Raw genomic sequence first — 19,053 nt, forward strand, 5'->3', positions numbered from 1 at the left:
CAATAATAAATACCCTTGTTTTAAGTCAAGGAAAGCCATTAAGATTAAAGACTATGTATGCCAGGGGCAGTTAGTTGGTGCAGTGGATAAAGTACCAGCCTTGAAGTCAGGAGAACCTGAGTTCAAATGTGATCTCAGACACTTAACACTTCCTAGCTGTGTGACCATGGGCAAGTCACTTAACCCCAACTGCTTCAGAAAAAAAAATAAAGAGAAAAGACCATTTATGCTTTCTAAAACTTTGTTACTAACATAGTGCAATTTGAGTTCTATATAACTAGAAGATGCTGTTGTTGTTTAGATAAAATATGGCTTCTAACTTTATGGGGCTTACATATATTATTACCTTGTCCAGTGTTTCAATATTGTTTCCAATCTGTGCAGTTCTTTAGTAATCTTGCTGGTATTATTTAGCCAGTGTTCTCCAAGTTGATTTAGTTGACTTTCTAAATCTGAACAGCTAATGGAAATTAGTAGTCTCTTCCCATCGTCCAGTACCTGATATAATTTTGGCTGATATTCAGACAAGCTTGATTTCAGCCGCTAGAATGACAGAAAACATTAGGTCAAGAAATTTACTATCATCCCCTCCTTCCCCACTTCTTGAATCTTAAACCTTCTCCAGTGTGTCAAGTACCCTTTACTGACACTAAATGTAGTTATACTTTGTACTAACAATCACATTGAGAACTTCAACTTTAATTGAAGTTCATTAATAATTAATAGCTAAGCTCTAATCTTCTAAGCTTACAGTTTGATTCAACTGATATCTTTATAATAAATACAGACATTTTTCAGATTCAACCAATTGAAACTTATGTCGCTAATGATCAGATTCATCCTGGAACCTGAAGAAAATACGCATTAAAGGGAAAAAAATTCAGGAAATAGACATAGTATGAAAAAAATAAAGCTAAAAACTCATCTATACATTTTTAACTTGGTATATACATATATCTATATGTATAATAATAAAGTCTTTGATTTTAGTTAATAGGGAAATCCCTAAGGTTAAGAAACATGCATATGTATATATGTATATGTATGTCTATGTCTATAGATGTTTGTGTGTGTATGTGTGTGTGTGTATACATAAATATATACAGATATATATGTATACATGTTATATACACATATTTATATTTTCTAACTGCTCAATTTGATATTAATATTTAATTTCATTGATTTTTAGGAGAGTGTATAATACAAATAAAAGTACATGATTAAAACTTTAAATTTTGTTTTGATTCTATGATTATTAGAAATGTCTAGTGAATATTTGATTAGGGTATTAAAAAACAAACAAAAAAACCAAACCTGATATAACATTATCCGGTCATTTAATCTTTCTTCACTCTCTTCCACCAAACCAACACTTGGGATGCTACTTTCAATTGTTTCCAAATGTCTGGTAAGTTCTTGATAGTCATCCTCCAGATGGGACCAGGTCTGTGTACATATTTAATATACATATATTATATTTGTGACACAGCAAACTTCTGGTGAGACTTTTTTTACCAAAAAAAATTTTTTTCTCCTTTCCATGAAAATGAAGTTCCATGAACTTCAGAAATTATATTTATGGCTAGTTTAAAAGCAATGTTTGATTTGCATGTAACATTGCAGGTTGTTCTAGAGGAAGGCAAAGTACTCAGAAGAGAGTGAGAGAATATAAGGTATGGGTAAGATGATATATTAGGCTTTCTTGTATCTCTGAATACCTTATAATCCATCTCACAGATGCAATACATGAAATACTGAATAAAAGTTCCTAAATGAATATTAACTTGGTTACTGAGCTTACTGCATGATTCAGAGTCTAGAAATAGGAATAGGAAAACTAATAATAAAGTCAGAAATCAGGCCATGAACATATTTTGGATTCTTTGTTCTTTTTTATGCTCATAATTACTTGTAAGATAAGAGCTTCCCAGAAGACTAGCCAAAGACACAAAGATCCAGTTTCTATTTCAAGAAGGAAATGTCCAAAGTCAACCATCAGATAATCCATTTTGGTTCTAGTAGACAATAAAGATGATTTTTAAAGAAATATCATTTGGACATGTAAACCTGATATTTGGGTTTTCTTTTCTTTTTTTTTTCTCCTTATTATAAAATGCTTATTTGCAAACTATTTGGAGAAACCTTTGCTACCACATGTAGGAATTAAAATGGGGAGAAGGTGAGAATAAATAATCAAGTGACCTCATTTTGATATTTCTAGAATTTATACAAAGAGCTACCATTTAGTCTGTTGTAGCGAGTAGCCCTTAATGAGATTGCTACAATTCTCAATACTGTTATCTGTTAATTTACTTCCTATCTGTATTGCTCAGTTTCTTTTGGTGAGTCACTCTTTGGCTTTCTAATAGTTACAAGGGTCTGTCCTGGATGTTATTTTCTTTTTTTCTGTTCATTCTTCAACATACATGAGTACAACTGTTTGTTACTATTCTTCAGTTATTTCAGTCTTGTCTGATTTCATGACACCATTTGGGTTTTTTTGGGTATAGATACATGAAGTAATTTGCCATTTCTCCTCCACCTCATTTTTTATTTAAAGCTTTTTATTTTCAAAATATAAACATTGATAATTTTTGGCATTCACCCCTATAAAACTGTAATGGGTCAGAACTCTGGATAAGTGTACTTAAAACAAGGATTCTTACAACAAGGTATTAACTCAGTGGAATTGATTAGACAATGATTATCTACTTTAGCATGATGATTAATAGTTATCTATTTCATTAAATGTACTTAGTACTTAAGATACTTCTACAGGATTGATACCTATTCTACAAGATTGACACCTATGATGATGTAATTATAAGAGCCAACAAGGACTGGACAAGAGACATTCACTCCATCTCCCACCACCATGGTGGCTGGCCTGTCTGTCTTCACTTCTTCACTGAGACCAAGGCCTGTCTGAAGGACCTCCAGAAATCTAGCCCGGGCCCCAGGCAAGGAGACAGACTGTGAAGGAGATAATAAAGAATTTGGACTTTATCCCTGTTGTGATTATCGTTGTGATTACTCAGCTGAAACAAAGACTGGTTTAAAGACCTCCAGAAACCAAACCAGAACATTACATATTAGCATTCAAATATGGACCTGAGGACTTACACGCAGCAGTCCAGACTAACATGATTCTGAATTCAGTGGAAAAGTCTCCATGATCCAGAATTAGGGCATAAAAATAGACACGCAGGAAACTTTGTTAGGGGCTAATCAAGTGTTTCGGCTGAAATGAGACAAATGCTTAGAAAAGAACCTTCTCCACCCGAAAGAAAGTGTGTAGAAAGCATAATTAAATTAATAAAAAACCAAGGATTGATTGTAACTTGGAAGCAGATCAATGAACTCTTCAAAACATTAAAATACACATCTCCCTGGTTCTCTAAGGAAGAAGAACTAGAGCCAGACCAGTGGAAACTAGTAGGAGAGCAACTAATTGAATATTACAATGATAATGGTCCTAATTCAATTCTTAGAGAAATATTCTATACAGATAAGGTAATACAGTTGGCTTTAAGGAATTACCTAAGTATTAGAATAAGGAAAAAGAAGAAAGAACAGGAGGAAGAGGGTACTGATAAAATAGTTGAAAAGCATGAAGAATTAGACAAGAAAGGAGTTAAGTACAGTGCTGATGAAATTAAGGAATGTGGTGCTTCACAGCAGGAGTCATTAGAGCATTCCCCATCCCCTGTCCTACCCCCCTCAATTAACCCTTCATGGGTGGAGGGAGAATGAGGAGGAGGGAGGGGCAGTGACATCACCAGCACCATCTATGCAGGAGCTTGGTCCACCCCCTATGACAAGATTACAAAAGGCACTAGTTAAAGCTAAAAAAAGATATATCTGAGTTAAGGATATAAGTATACTCTGTTATTCAAGAGTTTGACCCTTCAGGTCACCAAAGGAGAAGATATACTCCTTTTGATCTGGAAAAAGGATTGCACTCTTTATGGAGTTACAACATCTTATGTTAAGATGATATTAGAGAATTTGCCTTATGAAATTTTAACACCTAATGATTGGAAATCTATATCAAGGACATGTTTAGAACCTGGACAAAACTTGTTGTGGCTTTCAGAGTATAGAATACAAGCCCAATGAAATAGGCAAACTGGAGTTAATATAGAAGTCACCTTTAACCAACTAGCAAGTAAAGGTCAGTTTGCAGATTAATTACCCTTTGATAGCATATGAGCAAATTAGTGCTGTTGTTATGAAAGCATGGGGCACCTTCCAAGGAAAACAAGAAGAGGGGAAGCCTTCATGAAAATAGAGCAAAATCCAAATGAACTCTTTGCTGATTTTGTGGGATGTCTGCAGACAGCTGTCATATGAATTATTGGTGAAAATGTAGCAATAGAAATAATGATAAAACAACTTGTTAGAGAAAATGCTAATGAGGATTGTAGAAGAATTATATCATGACTACACAAAGATGCACCTTTAGAGGAGATCATAAGAAGTTGTGCCACAGTGGGCACAAATGCCTTTTATATCCAGGCTATGGTGCAGAACATGGGGAGACGGGGTCCCTTTTGGCAAGGGATTTCCAGGGAGACTCGTCAATGCTTTCAATGTGGTACAGTAGGGCATCTGAAAGCTCAATGTTGGCATAAAGACAGAGTGAGAAGACAGGATGAGAGAACAAGACCCAAAACCCTATGTCCCAAATGCAACAAAGGCTTCCATTCGGCCTTAGAATGTAGATTGACTCAGGGAAATGAGAGGTGGGGCCCAGCTCCAGGGCCACCAGCAAAAAACAGGTGGGGCATGATGTCAGCTGAGTTTACACCCAGAGCATCTTTACAAGTTTGATACTCTGATATTATCAATCAGTAGAGAAGCAATCAGATGGGACAAAGGGATTAAAATTGGGGAGAATACAGGTTTTATAACCTGACAGAAGGGCAGTGTCCAGTGAGAGCATCTCCAATATAATCTCCAGGTGATGTGGAGAGATCCAGAAAGTGGTGAATGGAAGGGACCAGATAGGTTAACTGCTTGGGGGAGGTTTGCTTATATCTCTAAAGATGGAAAAGGAATCAGATGGGTTCCAACCAGCCATTTTTGCCTTGTCCATAGGAGAGAGACAGAAAAAAGAGAAAAAACCTTGAAACAAAGAAAAAGACCTAAAAGACATCTGGCATCGAAAGAGCATGGCTAATAATGAGACTATTACAGTACTTCAAGACCTGCAGGAATCATTGGATTCCCTGACACATGATGAGACTATTGCAGGACTTCAAAACTTGCAGGAATTATTGGATTCCCTGACGAAGTAATGGGCAATAGATTGGTTTTGGACTAGGACTTATGGATATGTATAATTCCTCATGCTGATTCATGTTGTTTATTATATTACTACTAGCCTGTGTTATTTTACTATGTGCTTATGTAATACCTCCTATGTTAATGGATTTATGTATATCTGTTTCAAGTGACACCCTTCAGAAACCCACTAACAAAATCTGGTTTGACTTCCCATTTAACCTTGTTTTCAGCTCCCTTCCTGAGACACCAGGGAGAGCACGATCACCTCCTTTTTGGTGTTTTCACCCCCTTTTTCTGAGAAGTCAGGAGGACATGATCACCTCCTTTTTAGGGTTCTTATCTCCCCGAAAAGTCAGGGAGGGCATGACCACCTATGTTCTAAAACAAAAGAAAGCGAGAGATGTAATGGGCCAGAACTCTGGAGAAGTATACTTAAAACAAGGATTCTTACAACAAGGTGTTAACTCAATGGAACTGATAATACAATGATTATCTAGTTTAGCATGGTGATTAATAGTTCTCTAGTTCAGTACATGTACTTAGTACTTAGTATAGTTCTACAAGATTAACACCTATCCTATAAGATTGATACCTACAATGATGTAATTATAATAGAGTATATAACAACCAACAGTGACTAGAGGAGAGAGACATTCCATCTTTGATCAGACTCCTGGTGGCTGCCTTGTCCTCCTGCTTCCTCCACTAAGACCAAGGCCCACCTGAAGGGCCTCCAGAAAGTTAGCCAGACCCCAGGCAAGGAGACAGACTGTGAAGGAGATAATAAAGAATTTGGACTTTATCCCTGGCTATTCTCAGGGTGATTACTCTGCTGAAAGGAAGGGTTTTCCCAAGACCTCCAGAAAGCAAACCAGAACATTACACAAAACCTTGTGTTCTACTTTTTCCCTCCCTTCCTCCACTCTTTCACTGAGTCAGGGAGTGATCCAATATATGTTGAATATGTGCAAATCCTCTACACATATTTCCACAAATTTCATGCTACTCCAGAAAAATCAGATCAATTAGGAAAAAATATTAGAAAGAAAATAAAATGCAAGCAAACAACAACAAAAAGAGTAAAAATACTATGTTGTGGTCCACATTCAGTTCCCACTGTCCTTTCTCTGGGTGCAGATGGTTTTCATTACAAGACCACTGGAACTGGTCTGAATCACCTCATTGTTGAAGAGAGCCATGTACATCCGAAATGATGATCATATAACCTTGCTGTTACCATATATAATGATCTCCTGGTTCTGCTCATTTCAGTTATTGTCAGTTAATTCAAGTATCTCCAGGGCTCTCAAATCATTCTGCTGATCATTTCTCATAGAACAATAATATTCCATAACATTCATATACCATAATTTGTTCAGCAATTTTCTAAATTATGGGCATCCACTCAATTTTTTGTCACTACAAAAAGGGCTGCCACAAATAGTTTTACACATGTAGGTCCCTTTCCTTCATTTATGATCTCCTTAGGACATAAGCCCAATAGAAAGACTGCTAAATTAAATAGTATGCACAGTTTGATAGATCTTTTGGCATAGTTCAAATTGCTCTCCAGAATGGTTGCATCAGTTCACAACTCCACCAACAATGTAGTTATTAATGTCCCAGTTTTCCCTAATCTCCTTCAATATTCATCATTATCTTTTCCTGTCATCTTAAACAAGCTGAGAGGTGTGTCGTGGTATCTCAAAGTTGTCTTAATTTGCATTTCTCTGATCAATAATGATTTAGAGCACCTTTTCATATGACTAGAAATGGTTTTAATTTCTTAAATTGTTCATATCCTTTGATCATTTATCAATTGGAAAATGGCTTGAATTATTATAAATTTGAGTCAATTCTCTATATATTTTACAAATGAGGTCTTTATCAGAACTCCTGAATATAAAAAATTTTTCCCAGTTTATTGCTCCCCTTCTGCATTGGTTTTGTTTGTATAAAAACTTTTTAACTTAACATAATCAAAATTATCCATTCTGTATTCAATAATGTACTCAAGTTTTCTTTGGCCACAAATTCCTTCCTTCTCCACAAATATGAGAGGTAAACTATCCTTTGTTCTTCTAATTTGCTTATAATATCTTTATGTCTAAATCATGAACCCATTTCAATCTTATCTTGGTGTAGGGTACTAAACATGGGTCAATGTCCAATTTCTACCATGCTAATTTCCAATTTTCCCAACCGTTTTTGTAAAATAGTGAGTTCTTATTCCAAAATCTGGAGTCTTTGGACTTGTCAGACACTAGATTACTATGGTCATTGACTATTTTGTCCTGTGAACCTATTCCACTGATCAACTACTCTTTTTCTTAGCTAGTACCAAATGGTTTTGATGACTATTGCTTATAATATAGTTTTAGGATTATTATCTATCAGGATAAGGGCCATGCCCTCCGTGAAGTCTTTCTTGAACCTTCCAGAAGTTATTGCTTCCAACTTCCCTAAAAAGAAAACAAAAAGCAAGCCAAAACAAAACAAAAAAGAACTTTGAACAAATTTTCATTGAATTCAGTATATAATTGTTTTTCCCTGTGATAAGATATAAGTTTCTTGAGATTAAGAGCTATTTTATCTTTGTCTCTGAAACCACAATAACTAGAATGGTTTTTGGTCCATAGTAGGGCTTTAATAGATGTTAGTTTATTATATACACTCATGAATATCAACTGTACATCACATACTATATGAATTGGTGTATTATATTTGAGGAAATTCTTAGAAAAAATATCACTATTCAAAATGAAAAATTTCAAAATGAATGCACAATATTAACCTTATATTAGCATGCAAATCCTTTTACTTTATAGTATATACTATATACTTTATGTATATAGAATATCAATTTCAGTTTTATTGTGAAATATAATTGATGTTTATCTCCAAGATAATTTATAATAAGACAACAATTTCTCAGTATCAGATCTTCATTTGTTAACTTAAGTTTCCTAGTGTCAGTATTAAGCTTTATTTCACCACAAATCCTTATGATTCCTCTTTGAAAGCACAAACAAATATGTATTACATTATAGACATATCGGTGTTTGCATAGAAAAGACAGTGAGATGTAGCAAAAAAGCACTTTGTCTATATATGATACTGGGATAGTATATAAGAATGTTGAAAATAACTACCTTCTGAAGTTGTAAAGAGGAAAATTTTTTTTTTGTTTTGTATTTTTTTGGTGGAAAATACTTTGTGAAGCTCACCAATGACAAACACATATGAATGGTTTAAACCACAATTCCAGGTCTTGGTAGCAATATTAAATTATCCCTCACCTCCATTTCTGAATGTGGTAGGCAATATGCTGACAGTTCAGTTTCTATTCCAAGTCAAGTCCTCAATAGGGTTAACAGCACTCAAAATCACATTTTTGTGCTCTTACAGTCATATTCTCAACTGCTATCTTATTAAGAAATTAGGGCCACCTTATTAAAAAAAAATCTACCTGTGATGGAACTCCAGAGAAAATATTCCACAGCAAAGAATGATAAAACCATGTTGCTCCTTCTTAAAGTATGAAGTGGACTACAACAATGTATAAACCTTATCTAAATGAATACCCTTTCATTTGTTTATAACAAAAAAGTAAATTAAAACCAAGCTCTCACCTCGAGAATGTATTCCAGCTCTACACCCCTTTTATGAGCATGCTTTAATACAGTTGAAGCCTGAGCCATCAACTCCATGTGAACCTGGTTTTCCTTTGGGATGTCCAAACTGATAATCTTCCTGGAGAGTGTTTCAGTTAAGATCATATGGGATTCAAGGCCTTGAAAATACTCCTACAATTTTTAAGAAAAAAAGAAGTAACCAATCTATTCACATCTTACTTTTTCAGAATTGGGTTAATTTAAAAGAATATTCAGCTTGAGCAATATCACAAAATTCCAAACTCTGTTACCAACACAGTCCAAACCCCTCATCTCAACAATCTTCTTATATCCTTCAAGAATCTTTACATAATACTGCCAGAATGACATTTTAGAATTGAGATCACTTTTTATATACTATTTCCTACATGAAAACTTTTATTGGCTTATAGTTTTCCATAATATAAAGTCTAAATTCTTTAGTCTTGTGTTAAAAACCTTTCAGGATCCAGCCTCTCTTCTTCATCCAATCTATTTTCCATTATTCCCTTATACAAAATCCTTGGTCTAAACAAACTAATCTATGCACTTTTCCCCAGGCATGTACACCGAGAACATTCTTATTCTATGTCTTTACTCCTGGGCTCCTTTTTCTGGAATATTGCATCACAAGTTATTTCTTTCTTGAAAGCTCTAACTCTCACTTAAAAACTAAGATATTTAGATGTTGTCTTTGCTGTTAAAGCATAATGTTAATTTTGTAGATCACTAAAGCATCCAAACAATCTGTGTTGGAATTGTTTCTGCAACATTCTTACAAAAGCAAATATTGAGGCTTTATCTGAACATTTTCAGTCATGGGGAGCTCAGTCTTCTATGAGACAGCCCACTTAATTGGGAGATGGTCCTAAATGTAAGAAAGACTTTGAGTCAAAACATGTCTCTATAAATTTCTATCCTTTTGAACTGGCATTCATCTTTCATTATAATGTCAAAGACTTGAGAAAAAAAGTAGCTCTGTGAAAATATGCTTTATTGGTAAAATGATAAAACTTTAATAAATCATAAAGGTTTAAATGCAAGTATTGAAAAAAAATGAGATCTGAAAAGTGTACATCCCTGATCTTATCCCTTTTTAAATGCAGCAGGTTATCTAGAAGCAATAGGAAGACAGTTTGGCTAAATATATTTTCTTTTAAAAAATGACCTCATATGTAAGGCATGCAAGTAATTTAGTTTCAATCACATTCATTTTATTTTTAGGCTGTCATTCATTATAACTAACTTCTGAACATAATATTCCAGAGCTAAGTAGCAATTTTACAGAATGAGAAAAGTTCATTAAATATCCTGTCAGCATTATCAATTCAGTAATTGTTAACTCTTCATTTTGGGATATACAAAATTAACTTTTAGTCAAATGGACCAAGCATAATTAGCATGAACCAGTGCATATCCTTTCTGCTTATATACCACCTAAAAGCATTTCCCATAATATATCTGGAAATGAGTGAAAATGCTGTGCTATAGTTTCTTTAGCAATCTAGTAATAACTATAATCTTGGTTTCTCACCTCAACCTAAGGTAATGCTCTTGTAGAGAAACCACATGGAATAGTAGAAACAATAGTAACTTTCCTGGAGAAATTGATGAGCATTAGATAAAATTTCTCCCTCATATGCTTACTAACTGCATGAACATAGGCACTGTATTATTGTACATTTCAGTTTCTTCCTCTATAAGTAGCAATAATAAGAATTTTTATTGCTTGCTTCATATATAGTAAATAACATTTCATGAGCAAAATTTATTAAACCTTAAAGTACCTTAAAATGATTATTTTGCCAATTTTTTCTAATTCCTTCTTGGCTATCTTATTCTTTGCCCCTATGTGACCATGTATAATGGACAAGAGAAATACAAATTCCTTTTTTTCCAATGAAGATGTCTGCAAGTTCAAGGCAAGAGGAGGAAGAAACAACATTAGCTATACCAACACATCTATAGCTGTAATGGAAGTAGACTTCATCTATGAGTCTAAGAAGGAACTCATTCCTAAAGCAAATAGGAAACCTTTTGCTCTTGGAGGAATATGTTTTTAGAGCTAAATTTTGAGGGAGGGGAAAGGGGAATTAGTATCAGCAGATAGAAGAGACTTTGGAATAAGAATATGGGATAAGAATAGTCTCTCTCTAAAGAATTATTAGAATCTTTGATTATCTTTCATTAAGAGATTAGAAATTGCCAGTAAGTTTTACTTTTTGAAAAATTACTAAATATTTTTGCAGTTCAACTTAGAACTTTTTCAAGATTCCATTTCAATTAATGTAACAAATCTTTGTTCTTTTCTCCTTAAATAGGCTCAATTTATTTTTAATGGTTGCTTTGAATAGTAAAATATAAGTAAAAAGAGAAATACAGTAGGTAAAAACTCAAAGGATTTTGAATACTATGTTTTAATATATAAATGGCATAATAGTAGATATGTAGAATCAAATGTTTTTATTACTATATTTGGTACCTTGTGCTTGTCAAGTAGCTGTTGAACTTCCTCTTTGGAAGATACGATCATTTTTTGGTCTCCTGCCATCTTTTCTTGACCAGTTTCCAGCAAGTCAGCCAGGTCTTGCAGAGCTCGTTCATATTGACTCTTAAGGGCTAGATTTTGGTTTAGTCCACTACGCCGGGAAGCAATAATCATCATCAATTCATCATACATGTCCTAAGAGAACAGAAAAACAACAAATTAGCATTTAATACAAAGTAAATAACAGGTTAAAAACATGTCTCTTTGTCTAAATGATGTGACTATATCATTTGTACTCATCCTCAGACATTCTGTATTTCTAGAAGCATCATAAGATGGAACAATTGATTTGCCTTTAATGCATCTAAAATATTTGGAAATAATTTCCAAACAGAACTTAATTTTTCAACACTTCAATAAATATTAGTGTGACCTGTAAATAGTAATATTGCCGGATAACAGCTCTACCAGTGATGCCAAGTATCAGTTTATAAGGGAACATAGATTTGACTTGCATTAAATGACTTTGGGAAAGCAATGTAGAAAAGAAAAAAGATAGAAATTTGGCCTGAAAGCCATAAAGCAACAGGAAGGAAAGACAATTATCACTAATTTTTGGAGAAAGTGTGTATAGTTTCCTTAATATCCTGCAGCCTCAATTACAACATCATTTTGTAGGACTTCAAACAAATTAACTTTTAATTAGTTAAATGGAAACAAAGAGAGATTTTAGTGACTCTAAGATATTTTGTCAATGGAATGGAGTTGGAGTAAGTAGTTATTTAATCTACAATGTCATTTTAGTGGGGGATGAGGTACTAACCACAGAATTTGTAAAATGATGTAGAGTCAAATAATGTACTATATCAATGGATATGAAAGACCAAAAATGTTTATTAGAAAAAAAAATAATGCTCATGTTCAGTCACAAGTATGTTACTTGGCTTTATTCCTTTACATTTAAAGACTCTGGAATAATGACTGAAATGCCTTTATATAAGGCATTTCAAAATGTTAGGTGTAGAAATGAAATTAATTATACTTTGTTTATTAAGAATGTATTTTATTTCCCTAAAAGGATTTGTGAGTCTTAATTGAGTTTATATATCCTTTTAAAATTGTTGTAGTAAAGTATTCAAAGATAACTTAAGGATTTTTTATTGGAAACCATTTGCAGACCTGGAATAAAGAAACTGCTCTGCTAGCTTTGTTTTTAAAAAATGTATGGCATTTCAATGGCAAATGTGGCAGCCTCTTATTTTCACATCTATGTCAAGTTTGGCTAACCCAACAAAAAAAGGGTCTAGAAAAAGGAGGCTAGAGTTTTCAGATTTCTCAGGATGATCCAGAGAACTCAGGCAAGAGTTTTATAACTTCAATTCTGAACATTGAATAGGTTTTGTAACTGATACAAGATTGTAGGTTATTATAAGTATTTAAAACTTATAAATACAAAGCTATAATTAAAACTGTCAAATCTATTATTAGACAGAGTACATGGCAAAATTTATAGAATGAGTATTCCTTTTTCTCTAAAATATTTTCAGGTAGTAGGAAATACAATGGAGAGTTAGCTATATATGTTTTCTTTTAGCATTAGATTGGATTTAGAAGTGAAACATTTTTCAGGGAGCTGTATTGTGTGAAGTATATAACTACTTTCATAGAAAATTTTCTCAGAAAAATTTACAATTTTAGGGAAAGAGACATTATTGAAAGAGGTTACAGAAAATTTGCTTTGTCAGTTAGTACTTAAATAACATTCAAAGAGCTCATGGAGAAACTGATTTATGTTAATATGAAGTATAAAATATTAATAATTGTGTTAATTTGTTAAATTTAATTCAACAGACATTAACTAAATAGAATGTTTAAAGTGTTAAGTGAAGAATGGGTTAAAATAGAAAATGAGGATAAAATGGCCATTAACTGACTGTTTTACCTGCAATTTAGAGAGTTCTTGCACAGAGGGCTGGTCAATCTGCAATTTATCACCACGTCTCTTTAATTCAATGATACTTGCATCTAATTCCTTCAGACCATCTTCAGCCTGCTGCATTGCCTTCATCAAATAAATGACATTTCTTTTGAACATTCATATAATTTCCATGGTCTTTTAATTGTTCTTTTTACCCCAACATGCAACCCTATTTTAAATGGTGTATGTGTGTGTTTAATACAAGAAAACTATGTACTCTATTATAGGGAGGATAGAATATCAGAAATTAGTAGATGTTTACCATCTCAATAGTGATGCAGAAGATTTAAAGCTAGGGAATAATGACCAAATAGGAAAATAATGTTTTAATTAAATAACTACTTGAAAATGGAGAGTAGATTATAACAGATGAAGAGAAAGACTGTTTTTATTTTTTTAGAGAATACTCATTGATTTTCTGTTATATTTTGAAAATTTCCAGTATGATCAGAAAACATTTACTGAAAAGTTTCTTCTTTGGATTTGTAGCATGATAGCTTTGTCAACAATCAGGGTATATTTTCTAATACAAATATAATAGTGATTTTCTTTCCTACATGGTTAGGGAATAAACATTCCTTGGAATCAAAAGGGAAAATGTATTTATTAAATATTTGAAATAGTTATTAAATATGTAAAGGTTACTTGACTTGGAGCCAGAAGATATGAATTTGAATCCTGCCTTCTTGACTGTTTACTACCAAGAATACCTACTTTTAGTTACTTCAATTCTGTTTTTTAAATATAATCTACATGATCTATTAATTAGGTTCTTTTTTAATCAACTCTCTCAAGGCCCTTTCACTTCCAAATCTATGTGATTCTATTTATTGCTGTGAGAGTGGCAAAATATGTGATCAATAACCTCAGGGCACTTACAATCTGGATAAGGAAAAAAAAAGATACATGGAAACACCTCAAAAACAGCACATAGGAAAAAAAAATCAGGAGATCTGAGTTGAACTCAGCTGTGCCAATAGTTGCTATACCATGAGGCAAATCATATAATCTTTCTTGGTCTCATTTTCTCAATCTATAAAATGAGAAGGCTAGTCTGTCAGATATTTTTGGTCCCTTCTGACAGTACAAATCTTGATTCTAATTAGAAAAATTTCAAAAGGCACATAACTGAGTACTAACTAATTATAATATAGGACATAGGTATTATTGGAGGTTAACAAAGGAAATAATCAATATGTAGAGAAAGCATGATGGTAAGAGAAATCCTCAAATGAGGCTTTAAAGGCTTTATAGGATTTAAATCAACTAAAAGAAAGTATTCTAGGGAAGGAATTGAACATGAACAAAAGCAAACAGGTTAAAATGAACATTTATTGTGCCTTAAAGAATCACAAAATGGTTGGACTAAAAGTCGAGTCTCTTTATCACAGTTTAGAGGCAGGCACTATAGAGTAAAAACAGAATCTGTTCTTTAGCTTAAATAGACATTTTCAGTGTAGAAACATTTATTTACTCTAGATATTTTGGTATTAAAATATATTCTCTAATTAGACTTCTTTCTTTTTTGCTTGTATTCCCTATATATCTGATGGTATCAACATAGGTCTTATTGTCTTTTTCATAGTTATGTTCTATTTAACATTATTAGCCTGTGTGTGTGTATGTGTGTGTGTGCAAAACAAAGGAATACACAAAGGACCACAGATCTTCAAAAGAAGATGATTTTGCCTGAATATTATTTTCTTCAGTTCTAAGAAAAGAAGAAAAGAAGAAAACAATAGCCCCTAAAATATTCTAAAAATCTAGTGTACTCCAGTAACCTCATGGAAGGTGGAAACTAACATTTGCCCTGGTTTTAATGAGGCTTACTGATTCTTTTAAGTGAACATACTGCATCTAGCTTTGGAGATAAAGAATGTCCATTTCCTTACTCCCATAGGTCATATGATCTAATGATTATTTGAACTGATGTGTTTCTGAGATCTAATTTATTTATTATATTTGTCCTCTTTTTTCAGAAACAAGTAATTACAAATACCTCTATTTGTTCTGTTGCAGGCTTCTCCACCACACTGGCCAATTGCTGCAGAATGATGTATTTGTTATCTGCTAGTGATGTCAAAAGTAATTTGAGATCATTCTGAGGAAGAAAAAAAATATATAACCAAGTGATAAGCAGATTATCTTTAAAACCCACAAAGCCCAACTATCCATAGATTAATAAGAGCAGTCACTCAATTTCTGGAGTAAGAAGAGGCACATATACTTTTCAGGATCTCTTACTATTAATGTTGGTTATATGGAATTTGACAAGCATTTGAAACTTTAATACACATACACACAAATAATATGTAATTTAAAAATCATTACTTCTACCAATAAAAAAAAATCCCATGAAAGATTGGATTATAAAGTTGTTGTCTTGAAGAGACATGAAATAAATTCTTAGAATAGCAGCATACTACTTAATTATTTTATTTGTTGATTTTTTAAGACTACAGTAAGGCACATGCAATATTTTTTCATAAACTTGGGGAGGGGGGAGTGTTTAAGGGATTTCTGAAAGGACAATGACTTAGTTGAGCCTTGTATTTATTCTGCTAACCTAATTTTATTGCCAAAACAGTGAATTGCACTCATGATGGTCTTGATGTTTTCATAAAGGAATTGACAATCAGGACATGTGTCCTAAAGTGTCTTTTCCAAAGGAGGAATTTTGAGTTGGAAAAGTCAATTACAGTTTTAACATTCTAAATTTTGTTTAAAATACAAATAAATATGCTTATCTTTTAGTGAACAAAATAATAATGTAAGAGGCACATCAGCAGAAATCCATGCCCTGCCTCTGATAGTTTCTTTCTACCGAGTTTAGAGAATATGGATAAATATCACCAGAATAGTAAAGTCAGTGCTATTCAGATAAAGGTGAGCTTTAATCACAGGGAACAACAAATAAAACTTCCAAGGATCCACTGTACTGTGAATTCTTACAACTGAGAAGAGAACAGTGCATGGAAATAAAAGGCAGAATAAAAATAAAAGAATGCTGAATGTGAGATAAAAAAGAAAGAGAGAATGATAAAAAACAAAGTATTAGGAGGAACAACTACTTTAATTAGGAAAAAAAACAGATTGCAATTGCAATGAAAATGACAGATACCTCTTAAATATAAAAAAATTGGGAAGAATGAATCCATAGATTACAATGCTATTAGCAAAATCTTTGAAGATGAAGTATTTATCTTCCCATATATTCATTTAAATATGTTTTCCAACTATCTAAACAGATTCAACACAAAATCAACTCTCAGCTGCACAGAAGAAAGCATAAATACAGATGATAAAAAGACTCATTCATATTAGCTTGGGAAAATGATGTATGTAGGTGTGTAGTAGTAGCAGATTTGACTTCTTAATTATATTCAGTTTAGGCTAATTGGATGTAATTGCATGAATCCCCACTCATATGTAGAAGGATAAACAAAAAGTATGCTAGGTATAAGAGAAATCCATTTTCAAATAAAGAAATTGGATCTGTGTCCCTTTTTCGGCTACAGGGAATTTCTCAATGACGAAACTCCTACTTATGAGAAGATAAATGAATTCTCTGGGGTCAGACAATTTATGTCTTAGGCGGGACTTGAAATCAGATCTTCCTTTTTTCAGAAGTTAGAAACTCTTGCACTCTGTGACTGCCTTTTTTAAAATTTAAAACATTTCATGAAGGAACAAATTCGTATAAATGATTAGGTCTCAATGTGTCTTTTTAAAACACTCCAAAAAACATTTCAGTTGTATATGCCTACAGATAATAATTTATTTCTTAATGTATTTTGCTAAATTCCCCCCTTCCCTTCTCTAGTCATTGGATTTGGTAGGTAGTGGGAAAGAAAAATGAATAGCATATGAAAAAAAAAATCTATGATATAACTGTGTTCTTTAGACTTAAAATAGATTTGAATTTTTAAAATTAATATGTTGACTCATCAATTGAATAAGCACTTGCAATTTTTGTTTTCATTTCCAAATAATGAAAACTTTTGACTAGTATTCCCAGGAAATATACTTTGGGTGAATTCCAGGAACAGATAATGTTAAAATATCAATTGATTATTTATAGTTAAGTATAACTCGCATGTAACTATTTGAATACAGAAAATGCATATCTACATATTTACTCTATTATCTCTATTGTCTATTTTCATTTTCCAAGAATTCATTTTGTTCATTATTGGTATGGAAAAAGTCAACACTATTATGGCTATAAACAAGAGTGGAGAAATGATGACACAGTATTTCAATAGTCATTGAGTTTCACTGGCACTGCAGGTATTTTGTACTTAAGGAATATAAAAATGCTTGTGACCTGACCCTTAAATCATATTCATATTTTAATCCTCCAATTAAATGAGAATAAAATATTTTGAAATACCATCGTTTTTTTTTTTTAAATACAAGCAGCCACTGTGTAACTGATTACCTAAAATATGTTCCTAAGTAAGGCAAAAAAAGCCCACAAACAAAACCACCACACATTAAAAACTATATGTTAAAACTGAAACATAAGCATGCTATCCCTTTAGTCTCAAAATATAGTGAATAAAATAATTATGGATGTAAAAAAAGAAAGCTACCAGAAAAATACATAACATAGGATTGCCCCTAAAAGATTGACCTTTGCATTTAACAAATACATAATGTTAGTCAATCTCCACTATGGCTAGCATACTAGAATACAATTATAACTTACTGCATATAAGATGTTGTTAGGCAGCAATGAGATATTGGTTAATGCAATAATCAGTCACAATTTGAAAGCACTGGTAATAAAACATGATCTACCTCCTGAGAGAAGTGATAAGCTCAAGATGCAGAATAAGATAAATATCTCTGGACATAGACAACATGGGAATTTATTTAGTGAGAATATTCATAATTATTATAGTTTCTTTTACTCTCTTTAAAAAAAAAATTGTGTGGGAATGTAGAGATGGGAAGAAGAGGCCTATATCTAGGCTTGTAAAAAGAGGGAGAGGAGGTCATTGACGCATTTAAAAATAATTTATGGAAGAAACCAGAAGGAAGACCAGAAAAAAAATCACCTAAAAGTAGGATATGCTTGAAAGTTATATGTTGACTTTATTATATATCTTAAATGAAAAGTAAGACGTATATGCAGAAAATTCACAAATTGGAAATTGAGGGAATACACATCAATTAGGGAATGACTGAACAAGTTGTGGTATATGGTTGTGATGTAATACCATCAAGCAATAAAAATGATGAGTTAGATGTTTTTCAGAAAAACTGGGACTTTTATGAATTGATGCAAAGTGAAGTGAACAGAACTGGGGAACACTGTACACAGTGACAGCAATATTAGCCAATGATCAACTATGAATGATCTAGCTATTTGAAGAATACAAAAGACAATTCTCAAGAACTTGTGATGAAAAAATATTATCCATCTTCAGAGAAATAACTAATAGAGTGTGACTGTAGATCAACACATACTTTAAAAAACAAACAAAACAAAAATAACTGTATTTTTTTGTACTGTGTTTTGTTTTATGGCATAGCAAATAAGAAATATGTTTTGCATGACTTCACATGTATTATCCATATCATATTGTTTTCCTTTTCAGATATAAGTGGAAGGGAGGGAAGGAAAAAGAGAATTT

At 32.7% G+C, this 19,053-nt stretch overlaps 1 protein-coding gene across 4 annotated transcripts in view; it reads right to left on the reverse strand.

The window, feature by feature from the left end:
• SYNE1 (spectrin repeat containing nuclear envelope protein 1) overlaps nucleotides 1-19,053 on the reverse strand; it is a 593,997-nt gene that overhangs the window by 106,371 nt on the left and 468,573 nt on the right. For all 4 annotated transcript variants that reach the window (XM_051997964.1, XM_051997961.1, XM_051997963.1 and 1 more), the window contains 6 exons: nucleotides 15,411-15,512; nucleotides 13,376-13,495; nucleotides 11,428-11,628; nucleotides 8,925-9,098; nucleotides 1,318-1,449; nucleotides 347-543 (listed from right to left, as the gene is read on the reverse strand). In XM_051997964.1, coding sequence (XP_051853924.1) covers nucleotides 347-543; nucleotides 1,318-1,449; nucleotides 8,925-9,098; nucleotides 11,428-11,628; nucleotides 13,376-13,495; nucleotides 15,411-15,512 — 926 coding nt within the window. The remainder of the gene's footprint in view (nucleotides 1-346; nucleotides 544-1,317; nucleotides 1,450-8,924; nucleotides 9,099-11,427; nucleotides 11,629-13,375; nucleotides 13,496-15,410; nucleotides 15,513-19,053) is intronic.

The sequence above is a fragment of the Antechinus flavipes genome, chromosome 4 (assembly GCF_016432865.1).
Source record: "Antechinus flavipes isolate AdamAnt ecotype Samford, QLD, Australia chromosome 4, AdamAnt_v2, whole genome shotgun sequence".
NCBI lineage: Eukaryota > Metazoa > Chordata > Mammalia > Dasyuromorphia > Dasyuridae > Antechinus > Antechinus flavipes.